Here is a 24,096-nt window from a genome sequence, read left to right as displayed (position 1 = left end):
ACAACAAAGGAGGAAAGCTAGTAGAGGGCTGTGACAACAAAGGAGGACATCTAGTAGAGGGCTGTGACAACAAAGGAGGACATCTAGTAGATGGCTGTGACAACAAAGGAGGACATCTAGTAGAGGGCTGTGACAACAAAGGAGGACATCTAGTAGAAGGCTGTGACAACAAAGGAGGACATCTAGTAGAAGGCTGTGACAACAAAGGAGGACATCTAGTAGAGGGCTGTGACAACAAAGGAGGACATCTAGTAGATGGCTGTGACAACAAAGGAGGACATCTAGTAGAAGGCTGTGACAACAAAGGAGGACATCTAGTAGATGGCTGTGACAACAAAGGAGGACATCTAGTAGAAGGCTGTGACAACAAAGGAGGACATCTAGTAGAGGGCTGTGACAACAAAGGAGGACATCTAGTAGAAGGCTGTGACAACAAAGGAGGACATCTAGTAGATGGCTGTGACAACAAAGGAGGACATCTAATAGAAGGCTGTGACAACAAAGGAGGACATCTAGTAGAGGGCTGTGACAACAAAGGAGGACATCTAATAGAAGGCTGTGACAACAAAGGAGGACATCTAGTAGAGGGCTGTGACAACAAAGGAGGACATCTAGTAGAAGGCTGTGACAACAAAGGAGGACATCTAGTAGTTGGCTGTGACAACAAAGGAGGACATGTAGTAGAGGGCTGGAATAATGTTCCGTAGGTCATCTCATAAAAGGTTACAATTAGACACAAAAGGGCGGCCCGGTTACAAAGTGAATAATATAACTATTTGAGTTCAAAGAAATGTTTCCATCCCCATCTCCATTCTCCCTGAAAATTAAACTTCTGTCAAGGCCAGAAATGGAATTTCTGATTTTCTCAGAAACAATCGTCTTTCCCCAGAGGAAAGGCAAATCGGAGGACTAGAATAGCGTTTGCTATCTGTGTCATCCATTTTTGTGACAGAGAAAATGTTTTAATGCATTGGTCACCTGAATTATTCAAGTCCTCTCCGTCCGAAGCCTGACATGTGTGATGAAGAATGTATGGGACTTCTAGAGCACAAATAGACTCCAGCTGGAATAACTGCAAATCATGGAAATATATTGTGTCCCTGAGTTTGTTTTTGGAGACGTGCTATCTTTCCAGATAAATGGATGCATTCCGAAGTGTTGTGCCAGTCTGAACTCCAACAGGTTGGATAGCCTTGCAACACAGGGACGTGTCTCCAAATGACAAATGACTGAAGGCATGGTGGCAACCACCGATGATGCAGTATGAGGCCGGCTATGGTAGGTGAAAAAGAAAGACTGCTTGGGAACAATTCTGTCATATCTAGCAGACAAAATGTTCTATAGAAGAGTGTAAGGCTGCTGAGCATGGTCTCTTTAATTTTGAATATTTCAAATTTAGTTTTTTTGTTGGTGCTAGAAAATTAAACTACCTGGCAGTGTCTCCAGAACAGCTTTTATCAACCTTTTTACTCCAGAGGAACTCTGAAAATAAAATTCAGGTCTCAGGGAACCCTTGGTAAGATTTATCAAGGGCCATGATGATGGTGAGGATAGGGGGTGGCCAGAATGGCACCCTTGCAGTCATGTTGCCATCTCTGCCAAATGGCATTGGACGTGGAACTATGCAACAGATAGGAAGTCAGTTTTTTGCAGCCCAAGGAACCCCTAGGTATTCCTAGAGGAACCTTAGGGTTCCATGGAACCCTGGTTGAAAATGGCTGCTCTAGAAGATCCATTGGTGATATCACTGCTCTTGATTGATTGGCTCTGTACCTCTAAGATAGCCATGATAGTCTCAAGTTCCCTGTTGAAGTACTGGAAAATATCCTTTACATTGGCGGGGATAAGTGGGAAGAATGCCCCCTTTACAGGAGTGGCCAGAATGGCATCCTTGCGGTCATGTTGCCATCTCTGCCAAGTGGCATTGGACCTGGAACTATGTATCAGATAGGAGGTCAGTTATCTGCAGTCCAAGGAACCCCTAGCTATTCCTCGAGGAAGCTTAGGGTTCCATGGAACCCTGGTTGAGAATGGCTGCTCTAGAGGATCCATTGGCAATATCAGTACTCTTGATCGATTGACTCTGTACTTCTACGATGGCCATTATGTTCCCAAGTTCCCTGTTGAAGTATTGGAAAATACCCCTTACATTGGTGTTGGTAAGTGGGAGGAATGCCCCATTTACAGGAGTGGCCCGAATGAAATCCTGGTGGTCATGTTGCTATCTCTTCCAAGTGACACTGGACCTGGAACTATGCATCAGATAGGTCAGTTAGCCACAGATCAAGGAAGGCCTAGCTATCCCTGGAGGAACCTTAAGGTTCCATGGAACCCTGGTTGAAAATGGCTGCTCTAGAGGATCTATTGGCGATATCACTACTCTTGGTTGACTGGCTCTGTACTTCTACGATGGCCATTATGTTCCCACGTTCCCTGTTGAAGTATTGGAAAATAACCCTTACATTGGTGGTGATAAGTGGGAAGAATGTCCCGTTTACAGGAGTGACCAGAATGGCATCTTAGTGGTCATGTTGCCATCTCTGCCAAGTGACACTGGACCTGGAAATATGCATTAGATAGGAGGTCAGTTATACACAGTTCCAGGAACCCCTAGCTATCCCTGGAGGAACCTTAGGGTTCCATGGAACCCTGGTTGAGAATGGCTGCTCTAAAGGATCCATTGGTGATATCACTACTCTTGATCGATTGGCTCTGTACTTCTACAATGGCCATTATGGGCCTACGTTCCTAGTTGGTGTATTACTTTTTTTATATGATGGAGAATGCCACGGGAGCTGCTGAAGTAAATACCTACGGTGGGTATAAAAAGCGAGAACTATGGCGGGGGGATCTTGCTGGTAAAGTTTCCAAGACATATAAGACACAAGGGCTGACACAGCTCACCAGAAAGCCTCTGTCTACAGTATCACTTTTAGGCGGACTGACCCTTCAAACCACTGTGCATCCATCACCTTAAACCAAGTCCTGTTATCCTGCCAATTGCAGGAAGCCATGTTAGCCTGTCGTCATCCACATAACACATATGTGCAGTGGCAAAAGCATGGATTCATGCATCACTGAGCAGCCAATGTTTCTGTGCTGAGGGGGGGGTCCCAGTTCCCAGACTGTTGAAGGCATCTCTTGGTCCATACTAATGATTGGTAGCTGGTGGGACTCACTCCTGATCATGTTGCCAGGACCAGGACAAGGGGTGGGAAGGAGGAGAAGCTGCCCTGGTCAATGTGGTATCATGTGGGGTGAGAGATTAGGATAAGGAGATTGAGGGGAGGGGGTTTGTGTAGAGAATGGGAAATGGGTGGAGTGGGACTGAGGGTAAGAATTGTTCATGGAGGGGAAATTTGAATGTACTGGGAGTGGTGATTTAGGGGGATTTGTGTGGGAGGGAAGATGGGGGTAGAGGATTTGTGCTAGGAGGGGGGTTTGTGCTATACAAGTAATATGGTAGTGGGGGGGGATTTGTTCTAGGAAAGACATATTTTTTGGGTGGGATTTGTGCCAGGAGGGTAAATTTGTGGGGGGGGGGGATTTGTGTTAGGATGGAGGATTGGGGGTGGGGAATTTGTGCTGAAAGGGGGATTTGGACAGGGAGGAGAGGATTTGTGCTAGGAGGGGGGGGGGGGGGGTTGTGCTATAAAAGTAATATGGTAGTGGGGGGGGGGGGGATTTGTGCTAGGAACAAAATTTCTTTGGGATGGCATTTGTGCTAAAAAGGGAAATTTGTGGGGGGGATTTGTGTTAGGATGGAGGATTGGGGGTGGGGAATTTGTGCTGGAAGAGGGATAAGGACGGGGGGGGGGGAGGATTTGTGCTTGGAGGGGAAATTTGAGGGGGAGAGGATTTGTGCTAGGAGGGGGGATTTTGTTTTTTATGGGGGGGTTGTGTTAGATTGGGAAATTGGGGGCAGGGAAGGCGTGCTTAAAGGGTAAATTTAAGGGGTAGGGGATTTGTGCTAGGAGGGGTAATTGTTTTTTTTTTGGGGGGGGGATTTGTGTTGGAGGCATATGGAGAGAGAGAGGATTTGAGCTGAAGGGGGATGGGGATTTGTGCTGGGAGGAGGGGGAACTGATGCTTAGGGGTTAAGCATGCAGATTAATGCTCAATTTTTTTTTTTTGGGGGGGGGGATTTTCACTGACACTTAATGCTGATACATCTTGTAGGGGGGGGACGTAATTTGGCATATTCGGCCTGGGCTCTAGTTGACCTTGTCCCAGCACTGCATGTGACTACTGTGATAGCCAATTACAGTGGTCACATGACTGCTGATCCTTCCCACCCCCCAAGCATACAGACCCTCTTTAGGGGACGTCAGGGCTGGGTGGGAAGGGGTTAAGGAAGAAGCTGATAGGCCTCACCGACACCAACATTCTCAAGAGATATAAAGTGAGAAAAGCAGCAGAGACAAATCTGAAGTGCTAAACCAAGTGGAAAGTCTCACACAACGATGGCACCCAACCCCCTCCTGACCCAACCAACTAGAGCAACTGCAAGGAAAACTCTGCAGGTCATAAATGTCAAACATCACAGAACTCAGAAGACACTGACCATCACTAGGAATATGGAGGATGGCAGTTCACCTTCCCTTTCTCAAAGCAGTATGTTCCCAACCAAGTGACAGTTGTATTCTCAAGAGACGCTACGGCTAAAATACAAAAAAATGACTTGCATTGTACAGTCTGCCAATAGCGGCACCACAGCAGTCTTTGTTTTTCTGAGTCTGTTTTTCAGTTTCCCGTAATAGACCAAGCTGACCAGCAAAAGTGGCAGTTAGAGGGATGAGACCTCTATTTTGTCTCAGCTCACTGATGTTTAGTGTTTACGCTCCCACAGCAAACTTTATTCCCCAGTTGGTCCGGGAAGACAGTTCAATTGTTGGGCAGAGATTTCTACACCTGACTGTCTCGCCTTCTTCAGTAATGGGTGCTGGAATGCAGAGAACATATCTCTAAGGGATGTACCCTCTAAGTGGTGGTACCCTCCCCCCATCCATTCACTTACAAAGTTACCTTCACATAGTTATCATTTTCACCAACAAAATGGCGCCCTCCGCACACAGACACTGCCTCCCTTTTGCACGAATGTGAATTCAATGAGTAAAAGATGGCTTCAACTCCTGTTCTCCATCTGTTATGAAGTCCTTGAATGCGCTTTGCCCTTTTTGGGGTTTAATCATAGAAGCCTCTATAGTGGGGGTCTCAAAACTTTGGCCCTCCAGCTGTTGAGGAACTACATGTCCCATCATGCCTCTGCCTGTGGGAGTCTGGCAGAGTCTTGCAAGGCCTCATGAAACTTACCTGGAGGGCCAAAGTTTGGAGAAACGTTCTCTGGAGGCTGAAAAGGGCAAAACACATCTCAGGAGATCTCTGCAGATGGGGAACAAGAGTTGAAGCCATCTTTTACTCATATTCACGCAACAGGGAGTCAGTGTCTCTGTGCAGACGGACGCCATTTTGTTGAAGTCTCCCAGAGTCCCACAAGCCGATCCTGTCTGTCTTGCACCAGTTTGGGGGGCATTTGATCTGCACTACTTTCATTGTTTTGGACTACATATCATTTTCACTCTCTATGGCTCTCCTTCCCTGTATTACCCTCCCGTCATTCCATATTCCCAGCTCCTCCACCCATCATGTACATTCATATATCTAATAAGCTTCAAACTTCATTTAATTCCTGTCCTTTTACTTCCAGCCACTGTCATGGTCATCCACTACCCCGACGTCCATCTCTTTATGTATTCATTTGCAAGTTCATCCCGGATCTTTGTACCCTTCACTCCCCACAGCCGTCACTGCAGTTCACCACCCTTCCATCATTTCACATATTCTGGCAGCTCCTTGCTCCAACGTCCCTCAATTGGCATAGTTATTCACCACCTCCTGGTCAATCTACACATGAATCACCACCCTGCCTGACTTTGTACTGGTAGGTTCTCTCTGCGTGTCAATCCACAGGTACACCACTGCCACCAGGGATACCACCGAGGATGTATATTTGCCAGTCACAGACCCCTCAAAACAGAGACAATCCCCGGCAAAAAGGGACAGATGACGACTATATCGTGCCCCTAGGTAACAGTGCTGAGCTGCCAATGGTAACTCATCAACTCTGTCACTTGGGTGGAAGTGGAGAGGCAACATACTCCCCATACCAGACAGTATTGGGTATTTCTCTTTGGTCCCAATGGTCAAAAAGAACATTGGGGAGTGAGGGGAAAGCAAAGACATGCTGTTGGTGGGGACACCATCAAAATACATGTTACATTGAAAGCAAACAACCACTTTAAGCCGTGTGCTCCTGCAAGCTGTCTCCATCCTGATTACCAGCGGTTCTGCCATATGTATAGGGAATTATTCATGGGTTCATATACCTAAAGGGGACGATTGCTCATTTATAGTACATACATATAGTACAGGGTTCATGTATCTAAATGGGACGATTGCTCATTTATAGTACATACATATAGTACATGGGTTCATATACCTAAAGGGGACGATTGGTCATTTATAGTACATACATATAGTACAGGGTTCATGTACCTAAATGGGACGATTGCTCATGTATAGTACATACATATAGTACATGGGTTCATGTATCTAAATGGGACGATTGGTCGTTTATAGTACATACATATAGTACAGGGTTCATGTATCTAAATGGGACGATTGCTCATGTATAGTACATACATATAGTACATGGGTTCATGTATCTAAATGGGACGATTGGTCATTTATAGTACATACATATAGTACAGGGTTCATGTATCTAAATGGGACGATTGCTCATGTATAGTACATACATATAGTACAGGGTTCATGTATCTAAATGGGACGATTGCTCATGTATAGTACATACATATAGTACATGGGTTCATGTATCTAAATGGGACGATTGGTCATTTATAGTACATACATATAGTACATGGATTCATATACCTAAATGGGACGATTGGTCATTTATAGTACATACATATAGTACAGGGTTCATGTATCTAAATGGGACGATTGGTCATTTATAGTACATACATATAGTACAGGGTTCATGTATCTAAATGGGACGATTGCTCATGTATAGTACATACATATAGTACAGGGTTCATGTATCTAAATGGGACGATTGGTCATTTATAGTACATACATATAGTACAGGGTTCATATACCTAAATGGGACGATTGCTCATGTATAGTACATACATATAGTACAGGGTTCATGTACCTAAATGAGACGATTGCTCATGTATAGTACATACATATAGTACATGGGTTCATGTATCTAAATGGGACGATTGCTCATGTATAGTACATACATATAGTACATGGGTTCATGTACCTAAATGAGACGATTGCTCATGTATAGTACATACATATAGTACAGGGTTCATGTATCTAAATGGGACGATTGCTCATGTATAGTACATACATATAGTACATGGGTTCATGTATCTAAATGGGACGATTGCTCATGTATAGTACATACATATAGTACAGGGTTCATGTATGTAAATGGGACGATTGCTCATGTATAGTACATACATATAGTACAGGGTTCATGTATCTAAATTGGACGATTGCTCATGTATAGTACATACATATAGTACAGGGTTCATGTATGTAAATGGGACGATTGCTCATGTATAGTACATACATATAGTACAGGGTTCATATACCTAAATGGGACGATTGCTCATGTATAGTACATACATATAATACATGGGTTCATGTATCTAAATGGGACGATTGCTCATTTATAGTACATACATATAGTACATGGGTTCATGTACCTAAATGGGACGATTGCTCATTTATAGTACATACATATAGTACATGGGTTCATGTACCTAAATGGGACGATTGCTCATGTATAGTACATACATATATTACAGGGTTCATGTATCTAAATGGGACGATTACTCATGTATAGTACATACATATATTACAGGGTTCATGTACCTAAATGGGACGATTGCTCATGTATAGTACATACATATATTACAGGGTTCATGTATCTAAATGGGACGATTACTCATGTATAGTACATACATATATTACAGGGTTCATGTATCTAAATGGGACGATTACTCATGTATAGTACATACATATATTACAGGGTTCATGTATCTAAATGGGACGATTACTCATGTATAGTACATACATATATTACAGGGTTCATGTATCTAAATGGGACGATTGCTCATGTATAGTACATACATATAGTACAGGGTTCATGTACCTAAATGGGACGATTGCTCATTTATAGTACATACATATAGTACATGGGTTCATGTATATAAATGGGACGATTGCTCATGTATAGTACATACATATAGTACATGGGTTCATGTATGTAAATGGGACGATTGCTCATGTATAGTACATACATATAGTACATGGGTTCATGTATATAAATGGGACGATTGCTCATGTATAGTACATACATATAGTACATGGGTTCATGTATGTAAATGGGACGATTGCTCATGTATAGTACATACATATAGTACATGGGTTCATGTATATAAATGGGACGATTGCTCATTTTTAGTACATACATATAGTACAGGGTTCATGTATCTAAATGGGACGATTGCTCATGTATAGTACATACATATAGTACATGGGTTCATGTATGTAAATGGGACGATTGCTCATGTATAGTACATACATATAGTACATGGGTTCATGTATATAAATGGGACGATTGCTCATTTTTAGTACATACATATAGTACAGGGTTCATGTATCTAAATGGGACGATTGCTCATGTATAGTACATACATATAGTACATGGGTTCATGTACCTAAATGGGACGATTGCTCATGTATAGTACATACATATAGTACAGGGTTCATGTACCTAAATGGGACGATTGCTCATGTATAGTACATGCATATAGTACATGGGTTCATGCATCTAAATGGGACGATTGCTCATGTATAGTACATGCATATAGTACAGGGTTCATGTACCTAAATGGGACGATTGCTCATGTATAGTACATACATATAGTACAGGGTTCATGTACCTAAATGGGACGATTGCTCATGTATAGTACATACATATAGTACATGGGTTCATGTACCTAAATGGGACAATTGCTCATGTATAGTACATACATATAGTACATGGGTTCATGTATATAAATGGGACGATTGCTCATGTATAGTACATACATATAGTACAGGGTTCATGTACCTAAATGGGACGATTGCTCATGTATAGTACATACATATAGTACAGGGTTCATGTATCTAAATGGGACGATTGCTCATGTATAGTACATACATATAGTACAGGGTTCATGTATGTAAATGAGACGATTGCTCATGTATAGTACATACATATAGTACATGGGTTCATATACCTAAATGAGACGATTGCTCATGTATAGTACATACATATAGTACAGGGTTCATATACCTAAATGAAACGATTGCTCATGTATAGTACATACATATAGTACAGGGTTCATGTATGTAAATGGGACGATTGCTCATGTATAGTACATACATATAGTACAGGGTTCATGTATGTAAATGGTACGATTGCTCATGTATAGTACATACAGTACATTGTCATACAGTCACTGAACATTATGTTTGTAATAGATTCAGAGATCGGGGAACAATATTCAACAACCATCGCTCACCTTGAATACAGAGGCCATTGGTGCAGTTTTCGGACTCCTGGTTCAGGCCTTCACAAGGTTTCACTCCATTTCCAGTTGGTGGCATTGTGCACTCCCTTTCCCGCTGGTGTTCGCACTCCGGGCTGCAGATTGACCAATCGCTCCACTCCTTCCACATGCCTTCCACTGCAAATCAGAACAGTCACGTCACTCACTGCTTATGGAATATAACGGCAATGGCATTCTTATGCAGGCCATAGACGGGTCGAAAATTGAAAAAAAAATTATCTGATTTTTGCACCATTAATGGGTTAATTGGTCAGTTGTTTTTCTGAGTTTTGGCACATTTCTTTATTGGTAAAGTTGGAAAAAAATCGGCCGCTTTTCCGGGCAATGATGGGAGAATCGGCCGATTGTTTTACTGATCAAAAAATCTGCGCATGAGCCGTGACCTGCAAGAAGAAGAAAAAGAAGAAGAAGAAAAAGAAGAAGAAGAAAAAGAAGAAGAATTCCAGTCCGCTATTAAATTTGACATGAAAAAGTCTTGCGGTTGCAACAATGTATCTATTTGTATCCAAATAAAAACATCTGTCTCCGAAATGGATACAAATAGATCAATTGTTGCAACCACAATACTTTTTCATGTCAAATATAATAGCGGATCTCTCTGCAAGGGAGAGAAGTATTTAAATGCCGGCCGCAGACGGGACGAAAATCGGCCAATTTTTTTCACCGTTGGTGGTAATGTCAGCCTATTGAACGACCGATTTTTTATTTTTATTTTTTTTTAAATTCGACCCGTCTATGGCCTGCATCAGTCCCCAAGAATAGTGCGGCGCAGCACTCTTCTTGGGGAGGTTTATCGATGTGGGAACACATTTAGGTGTTTGTATTTATTTGTGGTGGCACATGAGTATTATATCCATATTAATGGCATTCTCAGATTTCCATGACAAGATGCCAGGTAAGTATGTTGCAGAATCTATGTTCACGTGTAGAGCAGAAGTATAGCCAACGACGCGGATACGTGAAGTAGGAGGATAACGAATATGAAGAGTCCTTCCTTAACAGGTACGTTTTTTTTTCTCAGTTTCGCGGTTTCTGCTGTTCTCCTTTTGATTTTACAACTCACGTAATTAACAAGCCACCTTACAGAAACTGACGAGATCCATGTTTAGGAAAATCGCTGGAGACTTTATAGCGCTCACATCGAAGGTTATGTTAATGTTGCTCTTGCCTCATTTTCCCTCAAAGGCAGCTGCCACAGGAACAAAGCAAAGAAGAAAAACAGCATTTCTATTGTGTTTCCAGTAATGGAATTCATTGTGTTTGTTGTATGTATAATGTGTCTGAGTTATTGAAACATTCTTTCTATAGTACATATCAATCATTTTTAATGGAATCTGAATAATAAGTATGATTCAAGATCCTTCAGTCAGCTGAAAATATGTACATAGAAATATCATTACAATCACATACAACGCTTTCTACCTTCGATATCCAGATTACTTATTTATGATTGGAAAAGAAAAAAAATTAAGCGAAAATCTATCTGCTTTAGAGGTGCAATCACTGCCATGGCCCACATGGCTACTGAGGTCTCTTGTGGCAGGCAGGACTACTCCAAGCTCTTCCTGTATACTCACTAGCAACGTTATTAGGTCCACCTTGTAGTGCCAAGGAAATCTCCCCCACACCATGACACCACCAGCCTGAACCATTGATACAAGGCAGGATGGATCCACCACACCATGACACCACTACTACCAGCCTGAACCACTGATACAAGGCAGGATGGATCCCCCACACCACCACCACCAGCCTGAACCATTGATACAAGGCAGGATGGATCCACCACACCATGACACCACCACCACTAGCCTGAACCACTGATACAAGGCAGGATGGATCCACCACACCATGACACCACCAACACCAGCCTGAACCACTGATACAAGGCAAGATGGATTCACCACACCATGACACCACCACCACTAGCCTGAACCGTTGATACAAGGCAGGATGGATCCACCACACCATGATACCACCACCCGCCTGAACCATTGATACAAGGCAGGATGGATCCACCACACCATGACACCACCAACACCAGCCTGAACCACTGATACAAGGCAAGATGGATTCACCACACCATGACACCACCACCACCAGCCTGAACCGTTGATACAAGGCAGGATGGATCCACCACACCATGATACCACTACCCGCCTGAACCATTGATACAAGGTAGGATGGATCCACCATGCCATGACGACACCACCACCAGCCTGAACCGTTGATACAAGGCAGGATGGATCCACCACACCATGACACCACCACCAGTCTGAACCATTGATGCAAAGCAGGATGGATCCACCACACCATGACACCACCAGCCTGAACCGTTGTTACAAGGCAAGATGGATCCACCACACCATGACACCACCACCACCAGCCTGAACCATTGATACAAGGCAGGATTGATCCACCACACCATGACACCACCACCACCACCAGCCTGAACCATTGATACAAGGCAGGATGAATCCACCACACCATGACACCACCACCTGATTTTTCTGACCAGGACGCCATAACAATAAGTAACCCTGCAGAGGGAATCTCTTGGCCACACAGTGTTTGTGCTATAAGCACATGCCATTAGACTTGTTGCACTGAAGACGACTGCTTTCCTTTGTTAAGCTGTTTAGATAACAAATGAACAGTGAAAGAAGATAAGACTGCCCATGGACAGTCTAGACGGTGACCTATTTGTAATATAACTCACCTGGGCACTGGACAGAGCAGCTGACCTTCTGCATGGAGGAACCCACACAGAAGGCCCCACCATTTAGAGGAGTTGGGTTGGTGCAAGTCCTGGAACGTTTCTGCACTCCGCGACCACAGCTTACACTGCACGCCGACCATTCTAACCAGGATGACCACCCGCCGTTCACTGGGAATGAAAAACAAAAATGACAGTCAACACGTTGTATATATTCTAACCAGAATTCTTACCATAACATATTTGTTGTCAGCTACACCCTAGTACCCAGGAATAGACGCCCTCAAGAGTTGGGTGTGGCCAGCTCAGTGGATTGCTGTAGGAAAGTCCTGGATCCTTTCTTGGATACACAGAATATAACTGGATATAACATTTATAGGGAACGTTGATCCAGGGAATATCTGATTGCCTCTCGGGGGATCAGGAAGGAATGTTTCCCCTGCAGGAGCAGATTGGATCGTGCTTTGCTGGGTTTTTTTGCCTTCCTCTGGATCAACTGTGGGTGTAGGATTATACATTTTTTTATGGTTGAACTGGATGGACTTTTGTCTTTTTTCAGCCAGACTAACTATGTAACTATGAAACTATGTAACTCAACTAAAACGAAACAATAAAAACAAAATCTTTAACACGGAGGTTGTCTAGGCGATATTAAATCCAAAAATGTAATATATTGCAGCTTACCAATCCTTAGATGTGATAACTGCAATGTCTTTTTTTTCAGTCTTTTTTTCCCTCTGTTTTCACCTGGTGATCTGGCCAGTAACACACCTCCTGTATTAGAGCGCCCCCACTCTGGATGAAAGGGCACAGGGGGCACCTTTAGACAGCAGCATTGTCAGTCTGGGGGGAGGGGAGTGTTAGACTAGCAAATTCAACAAATTAAAGCCAAACTCCAGATAGCACTTCAGAAGCATGTTGGGAGGTGCAGCATTGTGTGGTGGCAGTAAATACCAGTTGCAGAAACAGAAGTTGTATTAAAGTCAAAATTCAACTTACAAACTCGTTGGGAAAGCACTTGACTGGGAACACTCACAGGTTGTCACGGCAATGTAAAACAGGGCAGGTCTTGAGTGTGCCGACAGCGTCTGTTGCAGAGGGTGGAATGCGGCCTGGCCAGTCTGCAACCAAATGGGAGGATTCCAGGAAGGAATTTGTCTGGAACGTTTCCCTACAACTATTCACTTTCCCTGACAGACTGGTGACCTGTCCCTATGCTAGCTACTTGTAAAATGCGTGCCAAACCTGGGATCCAGGGACTTGAATAGACTCTACCTGAACCAAGATGGCCACCAGAGTAGAGTTGCCAACTCACCCCTTGAAAACTGAACACATATTAGTTACACAGGTTCTGGGGCTAATCCAATGCTGATAAGGCACTAAGCGAGTTTTATTACCACCTTAATCGGCCACAGAACCCGTGTCATTAACATGTGTTCGGTTTTCAAGGGACCAGAGTCACATGGGGTGGCAGCATCCAACAGAGAGCTTCCCCCGTAACCCAGGAAACCATAGAGGAACATTGTTTCTCTTGACTTCCTTTCCATCTGCAATGCCACCTGCAGTTGAGAAAGTAGATTGCAGTTGCAGTAACAGTTTCCTTTTGGGAATGAAGGTTTTACCTGAATATACAAAAGCTGATCATTGTAAGCACCCCTGTCAGTGATAAAAGAAAGCCTAAATAGTTCACATAATCCAAGAGATTTTTTTCAAAGTATCATCCGGGTTCAAACTAAGCCAGTTGTTGCAGCTCCAAAGTCATGGAACAGCCAGTATTACTCTGTGCAATGGAAGTTGGGAAGTTGTGAGGGGGGGGGGGGGGGCTAGATAGGTTCTCAAATAATACGTTCTTACAGCCTACAGACATAATACCCGGCTGGTTGTGTGATTCTTTCTAATAGCCGATTTCTAGAAATCAAGTATCCATTTAGATTTATCGGTCTTTTAAGACTTCTTTTGTTACCATTTAAATTACATACACAGGAAAGTAAATGCAAATGTGAAGCCCAAGAATGCCGACAGGTAAATGTCCTGGAGCGACTCACTGAATTATTCCCGATTCAAAATCGCAATTAGATTCCCTTTCTGCATATAAGATGTTGTAGATACCGATAACTAATACCCTCCGGTGACGTTAGCTACATTTAACAAGAAGTCGGCTCCGATGTTTAGAGCGATGCGCTTATATTGTATTTCCTGTGTCTGTTATTGGATTTTCCAGATGAAGAGCCATCGCTTCAGAAGACAAATATAACTTTATTATTTTTGCTTTTTCTTCTTCTGTTTAAACACATTTGTGGAGTAATAATTAAATAATGCAAAGGGTAACTCCGGAGTCCATAGGCTGATATAGAGGCACAGAATTCTGGGAATCCCAACCATCTGCTTTTTACATTCACTCTGCATATTTTGTTATCCTTTGAAATTCCATACAAATTACTTACCACCACAAAATGGTGCTTGGCTCTGTGTTCTATAAAAGGGGAGGTACTAGGAGGTGGGTAGGAGGTGGAACCAAGGGACGGTGCCCACAGGAGGGCAGGAGGTGGGGCCAAGCGATGGTGCCCAGAGGAGGGCAGGAGGTGGGACCAAGGGACGGTGCCCAGAGGAGGGCAGGAGGTGGAACCAAGGGACGGTGCCCAGAGGAGGGCAGGAGGTGGGACCAAGGGTCGGTGCCCAGAGGAGGGCAGGAGGTGGAACCAAGGGACGGTGCCCAAAGGAGGGCAGGAGGTGGGGCCAAGTGATGGTGCCCAGAGGAGGGCAGGAGGTGGAACCAAGGGACGGTGCCCAAAGGAGGGCAGGAGGTGGGGCCAAGTGATGGTGCCCAGAGGAGGGCAGGAGGTGGAACCAAGGGGCGTGCCCAGAGGAGGGCAGGAGGTGGGGCCAAGCAATGGTGCCCAGAGGAGAGCAGGAGGTGGAACCAAGGGACGGTGCCCAGAGGAGGGCAGGATGTGGAACCAAGGGACGGTGCCCAGAGGAGGGCAGGAGGTGGAACCAAGGGACGTGCACAGAGGAGGGCAGGAGGTGGGACCAAGGGACGGTGCTGTGAAGGGGGGCAGGAGGTGGGACCAAGGGATGGTGCTGTGAATGGGGGGCAGGAGGTGGGACCAAGGGACGGTGCCCAGAGGAGGGCAGGAGGTGGGACCAAGGGACAGTGCCCAGAGGAGGGCAGGAGGTGGGACCAAGGGACGGTGCCCAGAGGAGGGCAGGAGATGGAACCAAGGGACGGTGCTGTGAAGAGGGGCAGGAGGTGGGACCAAGGGACGGTGCCCAGAGGAGGACAGGAGGTGGGACCAAGGGACGGTGCCCAGAGGAGGGCAGGAGGTGGGACCAAGAGACGGTGCCCAGAGGAGGGCAGGAGGTGGGACCAAGGGACGGTGCCCAGAGGAGGGTAGGAGGTGGAACCAAGGGACGGTACCCAGAGGAGGACAGGAGGTGGGACAAAGGGATGGTGCCAGGGGACGGCAGGAGGTGGAACCAAGGGATAGAGCAGAGGGAAGGGGGCAGAGGACACAACTGTGGGGGGGGTGATGTGAAGGGGGGCAGAGGATACCACCTTGGGGGGGAAGCTGATGTGAATGGGGGCAGAGGACTTCACTGTTGGGGGGAAGGTGATGTGAAGAGGAGCAGAGGACACTACTGTTGGGTGGAAGGTGATGTGAAGGGAGGCAGAGGACACCACTTTGGGGGGGAAGGTGATGTGAAGGGGGGCTGAGGACACCGCTTTGGGGGGGAAAGTGATGTGAAGGGGGGCAGAGGACTTCACTGTTGGGGGGAAGGTGATGTGAAGAGGAGCAGAGGACACTATTGTTGGGTGGAAGGTGATGTGAAGGGGGGCAGAGGACACCACTTTGTGGGGGAAGGTGATGTGAAGGGGGGCAGATGACTTCACTGTTGGGGGAAGGTGATGTGAAGAGGGGCAGAGGACACTACTGTGCGGAGGAATGTGATGTGAAGGGGGCAGAGGACACCACTTTGGGGGGGAAGGTGATGTGAAGAGGGGCAGAGGGCACCACTGTGGAAGGTGGGGTGATATGAAGGGGGCAGAGGGCACCACTGTGGCTAGGGGAGGGGGTAATGTGAAGGGGGCAGAGGACATCACTGTGGCTGGGGGAGGGGGTGGTGTGAAGGGGGCAGAGGACATCACTTTTGGGGGGACAACTGTGACATGAAGTGGGGGACATTGATGAAAATGGGGGATTTTGATATACAGGGGTACTGAGAACACTGGTGTAACAACCTCACATAGAAGAAAATGTTACCAATCGGACATCCATGTATTTTGATTCAGGACCCCTGGTCTAGGAGTGTCTTTTTTGATGCTTTATTGAAAGCTTGAACTTGGAGGGGTGCAGGATAACAGTGGGATACTCCGGCAATGTTAAGTAGTGACTTGAGGACACCCGACTCCTTCTCCAAGATTGCTAGCACAGTCCTTGCAGCAGCAAATAATGGGCTGGTCAACCCCGGGACACCATAAGAAATGTCCTCTTTGCAGCACAGGCTGACTCAGATGCAAGAGGGATGGCGGCGGCTCATAGTCACTGGGATCTCACACACCGGTCTGTACTCACAAATGTCCTTGGATAGTTAGATGCCTCCAATTTCAGCCAGACATTTCTCCTGTGAATTCTTCTTTTCCAAGGAAAATCCCTCAATCGGCTCCAGCATAGTTCAGTAGAATAGGCCCCCCAGCTAGCACAGCTGGAACCTTGATGAGCAAAATGAAGAAGCAGACTGCCCAGAAGGGGGGTAGCCCTTCAGGCTGGGATCTCTTCCCCCTAGACAAGAACCCCTCTGTTCCAGCCCCCAAACTATTAATGCTCCCTCCCAGCCACCTTCTGGACATTCACCCCCAGGGATTGGCTGAGACCAAATAAATATAGGCAGTTTAAGGAGGGGCGGGAAGATGTCCACCATGACGCAAGAAGTGGGCAGCCAAACCCGCAAAGGATGGCTTCAAATGTGGGAAATGAAAAGGTTACAGGAATCTGTTTGGATTCTCCACCACGACAATGCTCCTGCATTAAGTGTTTGAGAGTTCCTGATCCAGAAATCCATTCTGAAACTTGACCAACCACCTTTTTCCCTTGACATACAGTAACAACTTGTTTGTCTGTTTCCAAAATTAAAAAATGCCTTAAAAGGACACAGATTTGATGACATTCCGGACATCCAGCGCGCCGCAACAAAGATACTGCGCTGCGTTCCAGAAAACGAATTCCAGGAATGTTTCCAAGCAGTGGTGCAGTTGTCTGGAAAAGTGTGTTGCTTGCATGGGGACTACATGATGGTGACAGCAACCATTGATAGTCCCAATCACCCGTACACTGACCACTCTGGGAACAATGGCTGATCTGGGACCAATCCCTGTTCACAGATTGGTCAGTGTATGGGAGATTTGCAATCAGATATGGCTGGAGTTGCCACTGTAGCAGTTGGGTTCGGATCTTCCATTCATTCTCCCAAATGGTAAAAATACTACTATGAAAAAATAGTAAAAAGTAAAAAACATGCCATCCACACTGTTGAAGATTTTTGAATAAAGTTTATTGAAATTCCTTACCATTGAGAAAAGTCTTATTGAATTTCCATGACTTCATCTCTGGAATTCAAAAGATAACGGGATCTGCTCTGCCAAAGGGGAGGAGTAACAGCCGGGATGACATCATATCCTCTCCTCTCTCTCTGCAGTAAAAGGAAACTACAGTTCCCATCATCCACAGGGAATGTGGGCGGGTACACTGAGCCTGTGCATGGTGAATGTGTCTGAGAGCCTCACTCCGCCCACCACTGCAAGTGAGGCTGAATGACATCACTGCTTCCTGGAGGAAGAACTACAGAAGGGATGTGCCAAGACCGGCAGCTGGTGGAATAGGAGGCAGAGCAGCCATCAGTCTTACAAACCGGAAACCAAAGAGAATTCACAGTTTGATATGAAAATGAATAGACAATGTCAGAGCAACCACTGAGTGAGCCAGAAGATGGAAGACATATCCAGTGAAGGTAGGAAATCAGCAGCAAGGGCATGTGAAGAGGTGTTTGCCCGGAGTTCTGCTTTAATCAACAAATCTCCCTTTGGTTTAGGGCAGTTGTCTCCAAACTGTGGCCCAAGGGCCGGACACAACTCTTTGCTAGCCTTTATCCAGCCCTTGGGGCACTATTCCTGTCAATGATATGGGGGACTATTCCTCCCACTGACACCAATGATGTGGAACTATTCCTCCCACTGACACCAATGATGTGGAACTATTCCTCCCACTGACACCAATGATGGGGCACTATTCCTCCCACTGATACCAATGATGGGACACCATTCCTCCCACTGACACCAAAGATGGGGCACTATTCCCCCCACTGACATCAATGATGGGGCACTATTCCTCCCACTGACACCAATGATGGGCCACTATTCCTCCCACTGACACCAATGATGGGGCACTATTCCTCCCACTGACACCAATGATGGGGCACTATTCCTCCCACTGATACCAAGGATGGGGCACTATTCTTCCCATTGACACCAATGATGGGGCACTATTCCTCCCACTGACACCAATGATGGGGCACTATTCCTCTCACTGACACCAATGATGGAACACTATTCCTCCCACTGACACCAATGATGGGGCACTATTCCTCCCACTGACACCAATGATGGGGCACTATTCCTCCCACTGACACCAATGATGGGGCACTATTCCTCCCACTGACACCAATGATGGGGCGCTATTCCTCCCACTGACACCAATGATGGGGCACTATTCCTCCCACTGATACCAATGATGGGGCACTATTCCTCCCACTGATACCAATGATGGGGCACTATTCCCCTCACTGACACCAATGATGGGGTACTATTCCTCCCACTGATACCAATGATGGGGCACTATTCCTCCCACTGACACCAATGATGGGGCACTATTCCTCCCACTGACACCAATGATGGGACACTATTCCTCCCACTGACCACCAACCATGATGGGGCACTATTCCTCCCACTGACACCAATGATGGGACACTATTCCTCCCACTGACCACCAACCATGATGGCAGGCTTATTCTCATTCATGCTGGGCTCAGGACATTTTCTACCCCCAATGGCCACAATCTGGCCCTTCTAAAGTCTGAAGCACAGTAATCTGGCCCTTTGAAAGGTTTGGAGACCCCCTGGTATTGGATTTAAAAGGGCACCAGCATGGTCAGAGGCAGATATGGAATGGGTGACTATCAGTGGTTTCCTCCATTCATTGCGTCACACCATAAAATTACCTCGGCCTGTGACATCTATAGACGGTGACAACGCAGCTTCACTCCTCCTGAAATCTGTAGAAAAGAGTCGTTAGAAAAGCACAGAATCGTGGCACAGCATCAGAAATGAAAACCCGATCTGTCTGCCTAGGAATCCATTGAACTGATTCATACAGAACAATCTCTTCATAGGAAGATAAACCCATAAACAAGCCGTCGCCTGGTTCTGCCTCTCCTGGAGCTGTAATTGAAAGCAATATCCTTTCCTGCACATTAAAGGGTCAGTCCTCCCAGCACCGACATCTTCTCACTCCCTAATTTCCTTGACAGCTCTTTTCCACGCGACTATCCTGACATTTCTGTTACAAGAAACACATATTTCAGCTACAATCAATAGTTGCAGCCGGTGAACTTTTCATTTGGTCCTTGATGGCAGTTGGCTTACAGCATAGCGAGCGCTGATTGACAGCCCTGACCTGCCGGGAATTCCGAGGTTAGCACCTCAATAGTCGGCACACAAGAGTCTCTGTAAACAAACCGCCAGGAATCGGATATTCTTCTCGTCCTGCAAGAGGACCTGTCTGGCTTCAGGACATTTTATGATGCTGGATTCTGAGCACTTCATGTAATCTGTTTTCTTGTATTCATTTTAACGTGTCTTTATTTTTATTATTATTATTATTTAGCACTTCCCCCTTAGGAGTCGCTGAGTTTTGGGTCCTCCTATAGTCCTGCACAGCCAGGCAACACGCATTTTCACTTTAACTTGCATCCAGGAGACAGTAACCAGTCCTTGAGCTTGTTTTGTGGATTTTATTAGGGAGATTTGAACTGGGATAAGGTTAGGGGTGTAGGGGATCCCCAATGGATCTGTGAGGCCGAGGACACCTTCCTGGGACTATACACAAGTTTCATGAAACAGCAAAATCCTTTTCTTGGATTCCTAGCCAGCATCTCCGGATGTACCACCGCAGACCTTAGATTGTCCTAATCCAGCTGTTCTGGAGAAAATCCATGAGCAGAGGGGATCCAGTGCCTGATAAAGTGAGAGAGTCCCGGGTGGTTGCTAATCTGGTTGCCCACTAGAGTGCTCCTTCCCCTTTCTGGCCCAGGGGGGTGCAGGTTTACTTACTTAGTCTTTCTCTTGTGTTGCTGGTGGGTTGGTGGCTGGTACCAGGCCTTCTAGCTGGGTCACTCCTTCCCTGTCACACAAGTGGTCCTCGCTCTGGGGGCCGGTGAAGTTCCAAGTTTTCCTCCTTTCATGGTCCTCTGCCTGTAGGTGAGCCCCTCTCTGGCTCCTGCTCTCCAGCCTCACTTCCTCTCCATCTTCCATCAGAACTCTCCCTTCTTCTGCTGAGCAGGCTCAGTTACTCTTAAAGGCTGTCCTGGCCCCTTACCAAGCCTCCTGTTGGGGAATGGCCAAGATCCTCCAAGAGTACAGACCAGCCACTCCTCACATCCTCCCACTTCTTCTAGAACTTTCTCCAAAGTCTTAGAGCAGGTGAAAATTCCAGAGAGCTGGTCTGCAGAGCCTCTCAGCTCTGACCCAAATTTGACCTTGCTAGCTATCACACCCAGGCTGCTACTCAGCCTCTAACTAACAATTGGAACTAGAGCTCCCCCTAGCTAACTAGGAGGGTGTTACAATTATTATGTGGAGTCCCATTCTTCATTGATAAAGCAGGTCATCTGTCAGTAGTTGTTTCCTTGAGCTGTTCTAGGTCCATTGTCGAGAAGATTGCATACACGTCTGTGTGCGAAGATAACACAGATCACACACCCATGCACAGAATCAGGACTGTGCATACATCAATGCATGTTTGCTAATGCGCATGTGGCCAGGTGCTTGGCCAATAATGGAGAGTGAGAGAAACACTGGCTGCAGCTGCCCTCCATAGCTGCTGCCCTGCAGTGCTGACTCTACTGTCATCAAGAACTTTTGAACTGCATTTTGCAGAGAGATTTCCAGGAGGACGGGGAAGATTTGCATGTTCTCTGGCTGTACAGGACACAACTTCCTCTTGCTATGAGGGAGGCCGGAGAGTGCACATCGCTGTCCAGTGTCCACCACCAATGCTGCATATCAGTGGCCTGAGCAGGATCCAGAGTGGTGAGTCCAGCTGTGCCAGGCCATATTATGCGGGAGGGTTTACGCTTGATTAATCTGGGGCGGATTCCCTTGAAATTTAGGGACCAGGCCTGGCTTGCGTTTCACGGCAGACTTTATGTGAGGGGGAATTTGAAGTACCGTTCTATGGATGATCGATCGTGGTTGTCCGAGAGTGGAGTGTCAGGGTCAGGGGCGGACTGACAACTCATGGGGCCCTCGGGCAATAGGTGATCATGGGGCCCCTGTGTCCTCGCCCACACTCAAACCACACCCAAAAAAGCCTATGAAAGATACCAGTGGCATCTCATGGGGCCCTCTACTAACCCAAGGCCCTCGGGCAGTGCCTGAGTTTCCAAATGGTCAGTCCGCCCCTGAGTTGAACATAATCTTGACTCGTACGATGATCGGTGTTCCACTGTGTCCGGAGGAAACAGTGGGCACCGGATTGTGGTGCTGCAAGCTCCTAGGGAGCGCGCACAATCAGGGGGTGGGGAGGCTGTTTATACACAGCGGCCGGACGGGAGGTGGATAAGACGCAACACCAGGACCATTGTAGGCCCAACTCCAGTCCAAGACAATGGAGGGTGAAGGTTGTTGCTAGAGTTGGACTTGATGTTGGAGTTGAACCAGGGGCGGACTGACAACTCATGGGGCCCCCGGGCAATAGGAGATCATGGGGCCCCTGTGTCCTTGCCCAAACTCAAAAAAGCCTATGAAAAAGGTACCAGGGGCATCTCATGGGGCACCCTACTGACCCTGGGCCCTCGGGCAGTGCCCAAGTTTCCAAATGGTTAGTCTGCCCCTGCCCCCCCCCAATTGCCATAGCAGACCCTTATCCAGGAAAGGGAGGGTGGGGAGAGTGTTCTTCCCTCGGAACCATACCAGGCCATATGGCTTCAACATTGAGAAGGTACCTTGCAGGTTGGGGAGCCATCAAACCCTCCTCCTTCCTCTGGGCACCATTTTCCCATTTAGAAGTGACAAGGCCCTCATTGCCATATCCTGTGCCCTAAAAGGAATGTTGGAATGTGTGTGGAGGGATCGTATTTACTCAATGAAGTCACCTGCTATCCCAGAAGCTGGGGTTCAAGTCAGTTTATTTGTTGGTTCTCCAACCTTGAATAGTCTGGATTTGTACCCAAATGGTCGGTCTGCCCCTGTAAATACACATACTAGGGACAATTTAGACAGGAGCCAATTAACCTACCAGCATGTCTTTGGAGTGTGGAAGGAAACCGGAGTACCCGGAGGAAACCCACACAGCCACAGGGAGAACATGCAAACTCCAGGCAGGTGGTGCCGTGGTCGGGATTTGAACCAACAACCTGAGTACTGCCAGGTGGAAGTGCTAACCATTTAGCCACTGTGCTGTCTATATATATATATATATATATATATATATATATATATATATATATATATATATATATATATATATATATATATATATATATATAATGTTTCTAAATATACAGTCTGTATACATATTATTTCTTTTTGAGCCGTGGGTTATGTGTGGAACCATTCACAGTATGAATCTAAGGTCTGCCTGCTCTTCTCAGAAGCTGCACTTTGCTCCGATTTCCTCTCCTCGCCTTTTCATATGATTTCTGCATTTCATTATAGAGTACGGAGACGGTGAACACAGAGATTCATCTGGATGGATCTGGACAATAACTGACACTTAGAGATACAAAGCAGACATATTTGCAGTAGAAGACGGTGAATTCTTGTTAATCTTCCCTTAGCCGTACCTTCGGGTTTTAGCTACATATGTCAGCATCTCGTATGCAAAAAAGGAATACAACAGCAGCTGAAGAAAATGAAACAACCCAGTAAGTTGCTTCAGGACATTTACCTGTAGGCGGCTTCAGATTTGACATGTTTACATTTACCTTCCTGGGAATAGGTGGAAGGTAGGAAAGACGTCTTCAAAAGACCAGAAACAAGAGATCAGCAGGAATCCGTAGTACATATGGAAGAGTGTCAGCAAGTTACCTGAATCCTTTGTCAGAAGAAGACTGAATAATGTAGAATGTTCCATTGTAACAGCTCCAAGTCAATCTGCTGCCAAGCTGCGGACATTCTCGTCTTTACATATTAGTACCTTTAACACATGCCCTTGCAGACCCCTGTAGCTGCAGGCACTGTGGGGCAATTCATCCTCAAACTTCACAGCAGAAGAGCTGAAAGCCGTATTATATCCCAAAACAAAGATTTATTAAAAACTAATAACAAACACGTCATACCTACCTCCTCTGTGTAGTGGTTTTTCACAGAGCAGCCCCAATCCTCCTCTGCTCAGGGAC

At 46.1% G+C, this 24,096-nt stretch overlaps 1 protein-coding gene across 1 annotated transcript in view; it reads right to left on the bottom strand.

Annotated features, from left to right (window-relative positions):
- Nucleotides 1-1,686: 1,686 nt before the first annotated feature.
- The window catches only part of LOC149440414 (netrin receptor UNC5D-like), a gene marked incomplete at its 5' end in the record, with an annotated part of 288,486 nt that continues 266,076 nt past the window's right edge, over nt 1,687-24,096 (bottom strand). Inside the window, 4 exons of the mRNA XM_089658665.1 lie at nt 1,687-1,936; nt 5,314-5,350; nt 9,663-9,827; nt 12,430-12,597. Coding sequence (XP_089514791.1) covers nt 1,687-1,936; nt 5,314-5,350; nt 9,663-9,827; nt 12,430-12,597 — 620 coding nt within the window. The remainder of the gene's footprint in view (nt 1,937-5,313; nt 5,351-9,662; nt 9,828-12,429; nt 12,598-24,096) is intronic.

The sequence above is a fragment of the Staurois parvus genome, unplaced genomic scaffold, assembly GCF_062004578.1.
Source record: "Staurois parvus isolate SC_StPar_1 unplaced genomic scaffold, SC_StPar_1.0 ptg001088l, whole genome shotgun sequence".
Lineage (NCBI taxonomy): Eukaryota > Metazoa > Chordata > Amphibia > Anura > Ranidae > Staurois > Staurois parvus.
This window is presented reverse-complemented; position numbering and strand designations above follow the sequence as displayed.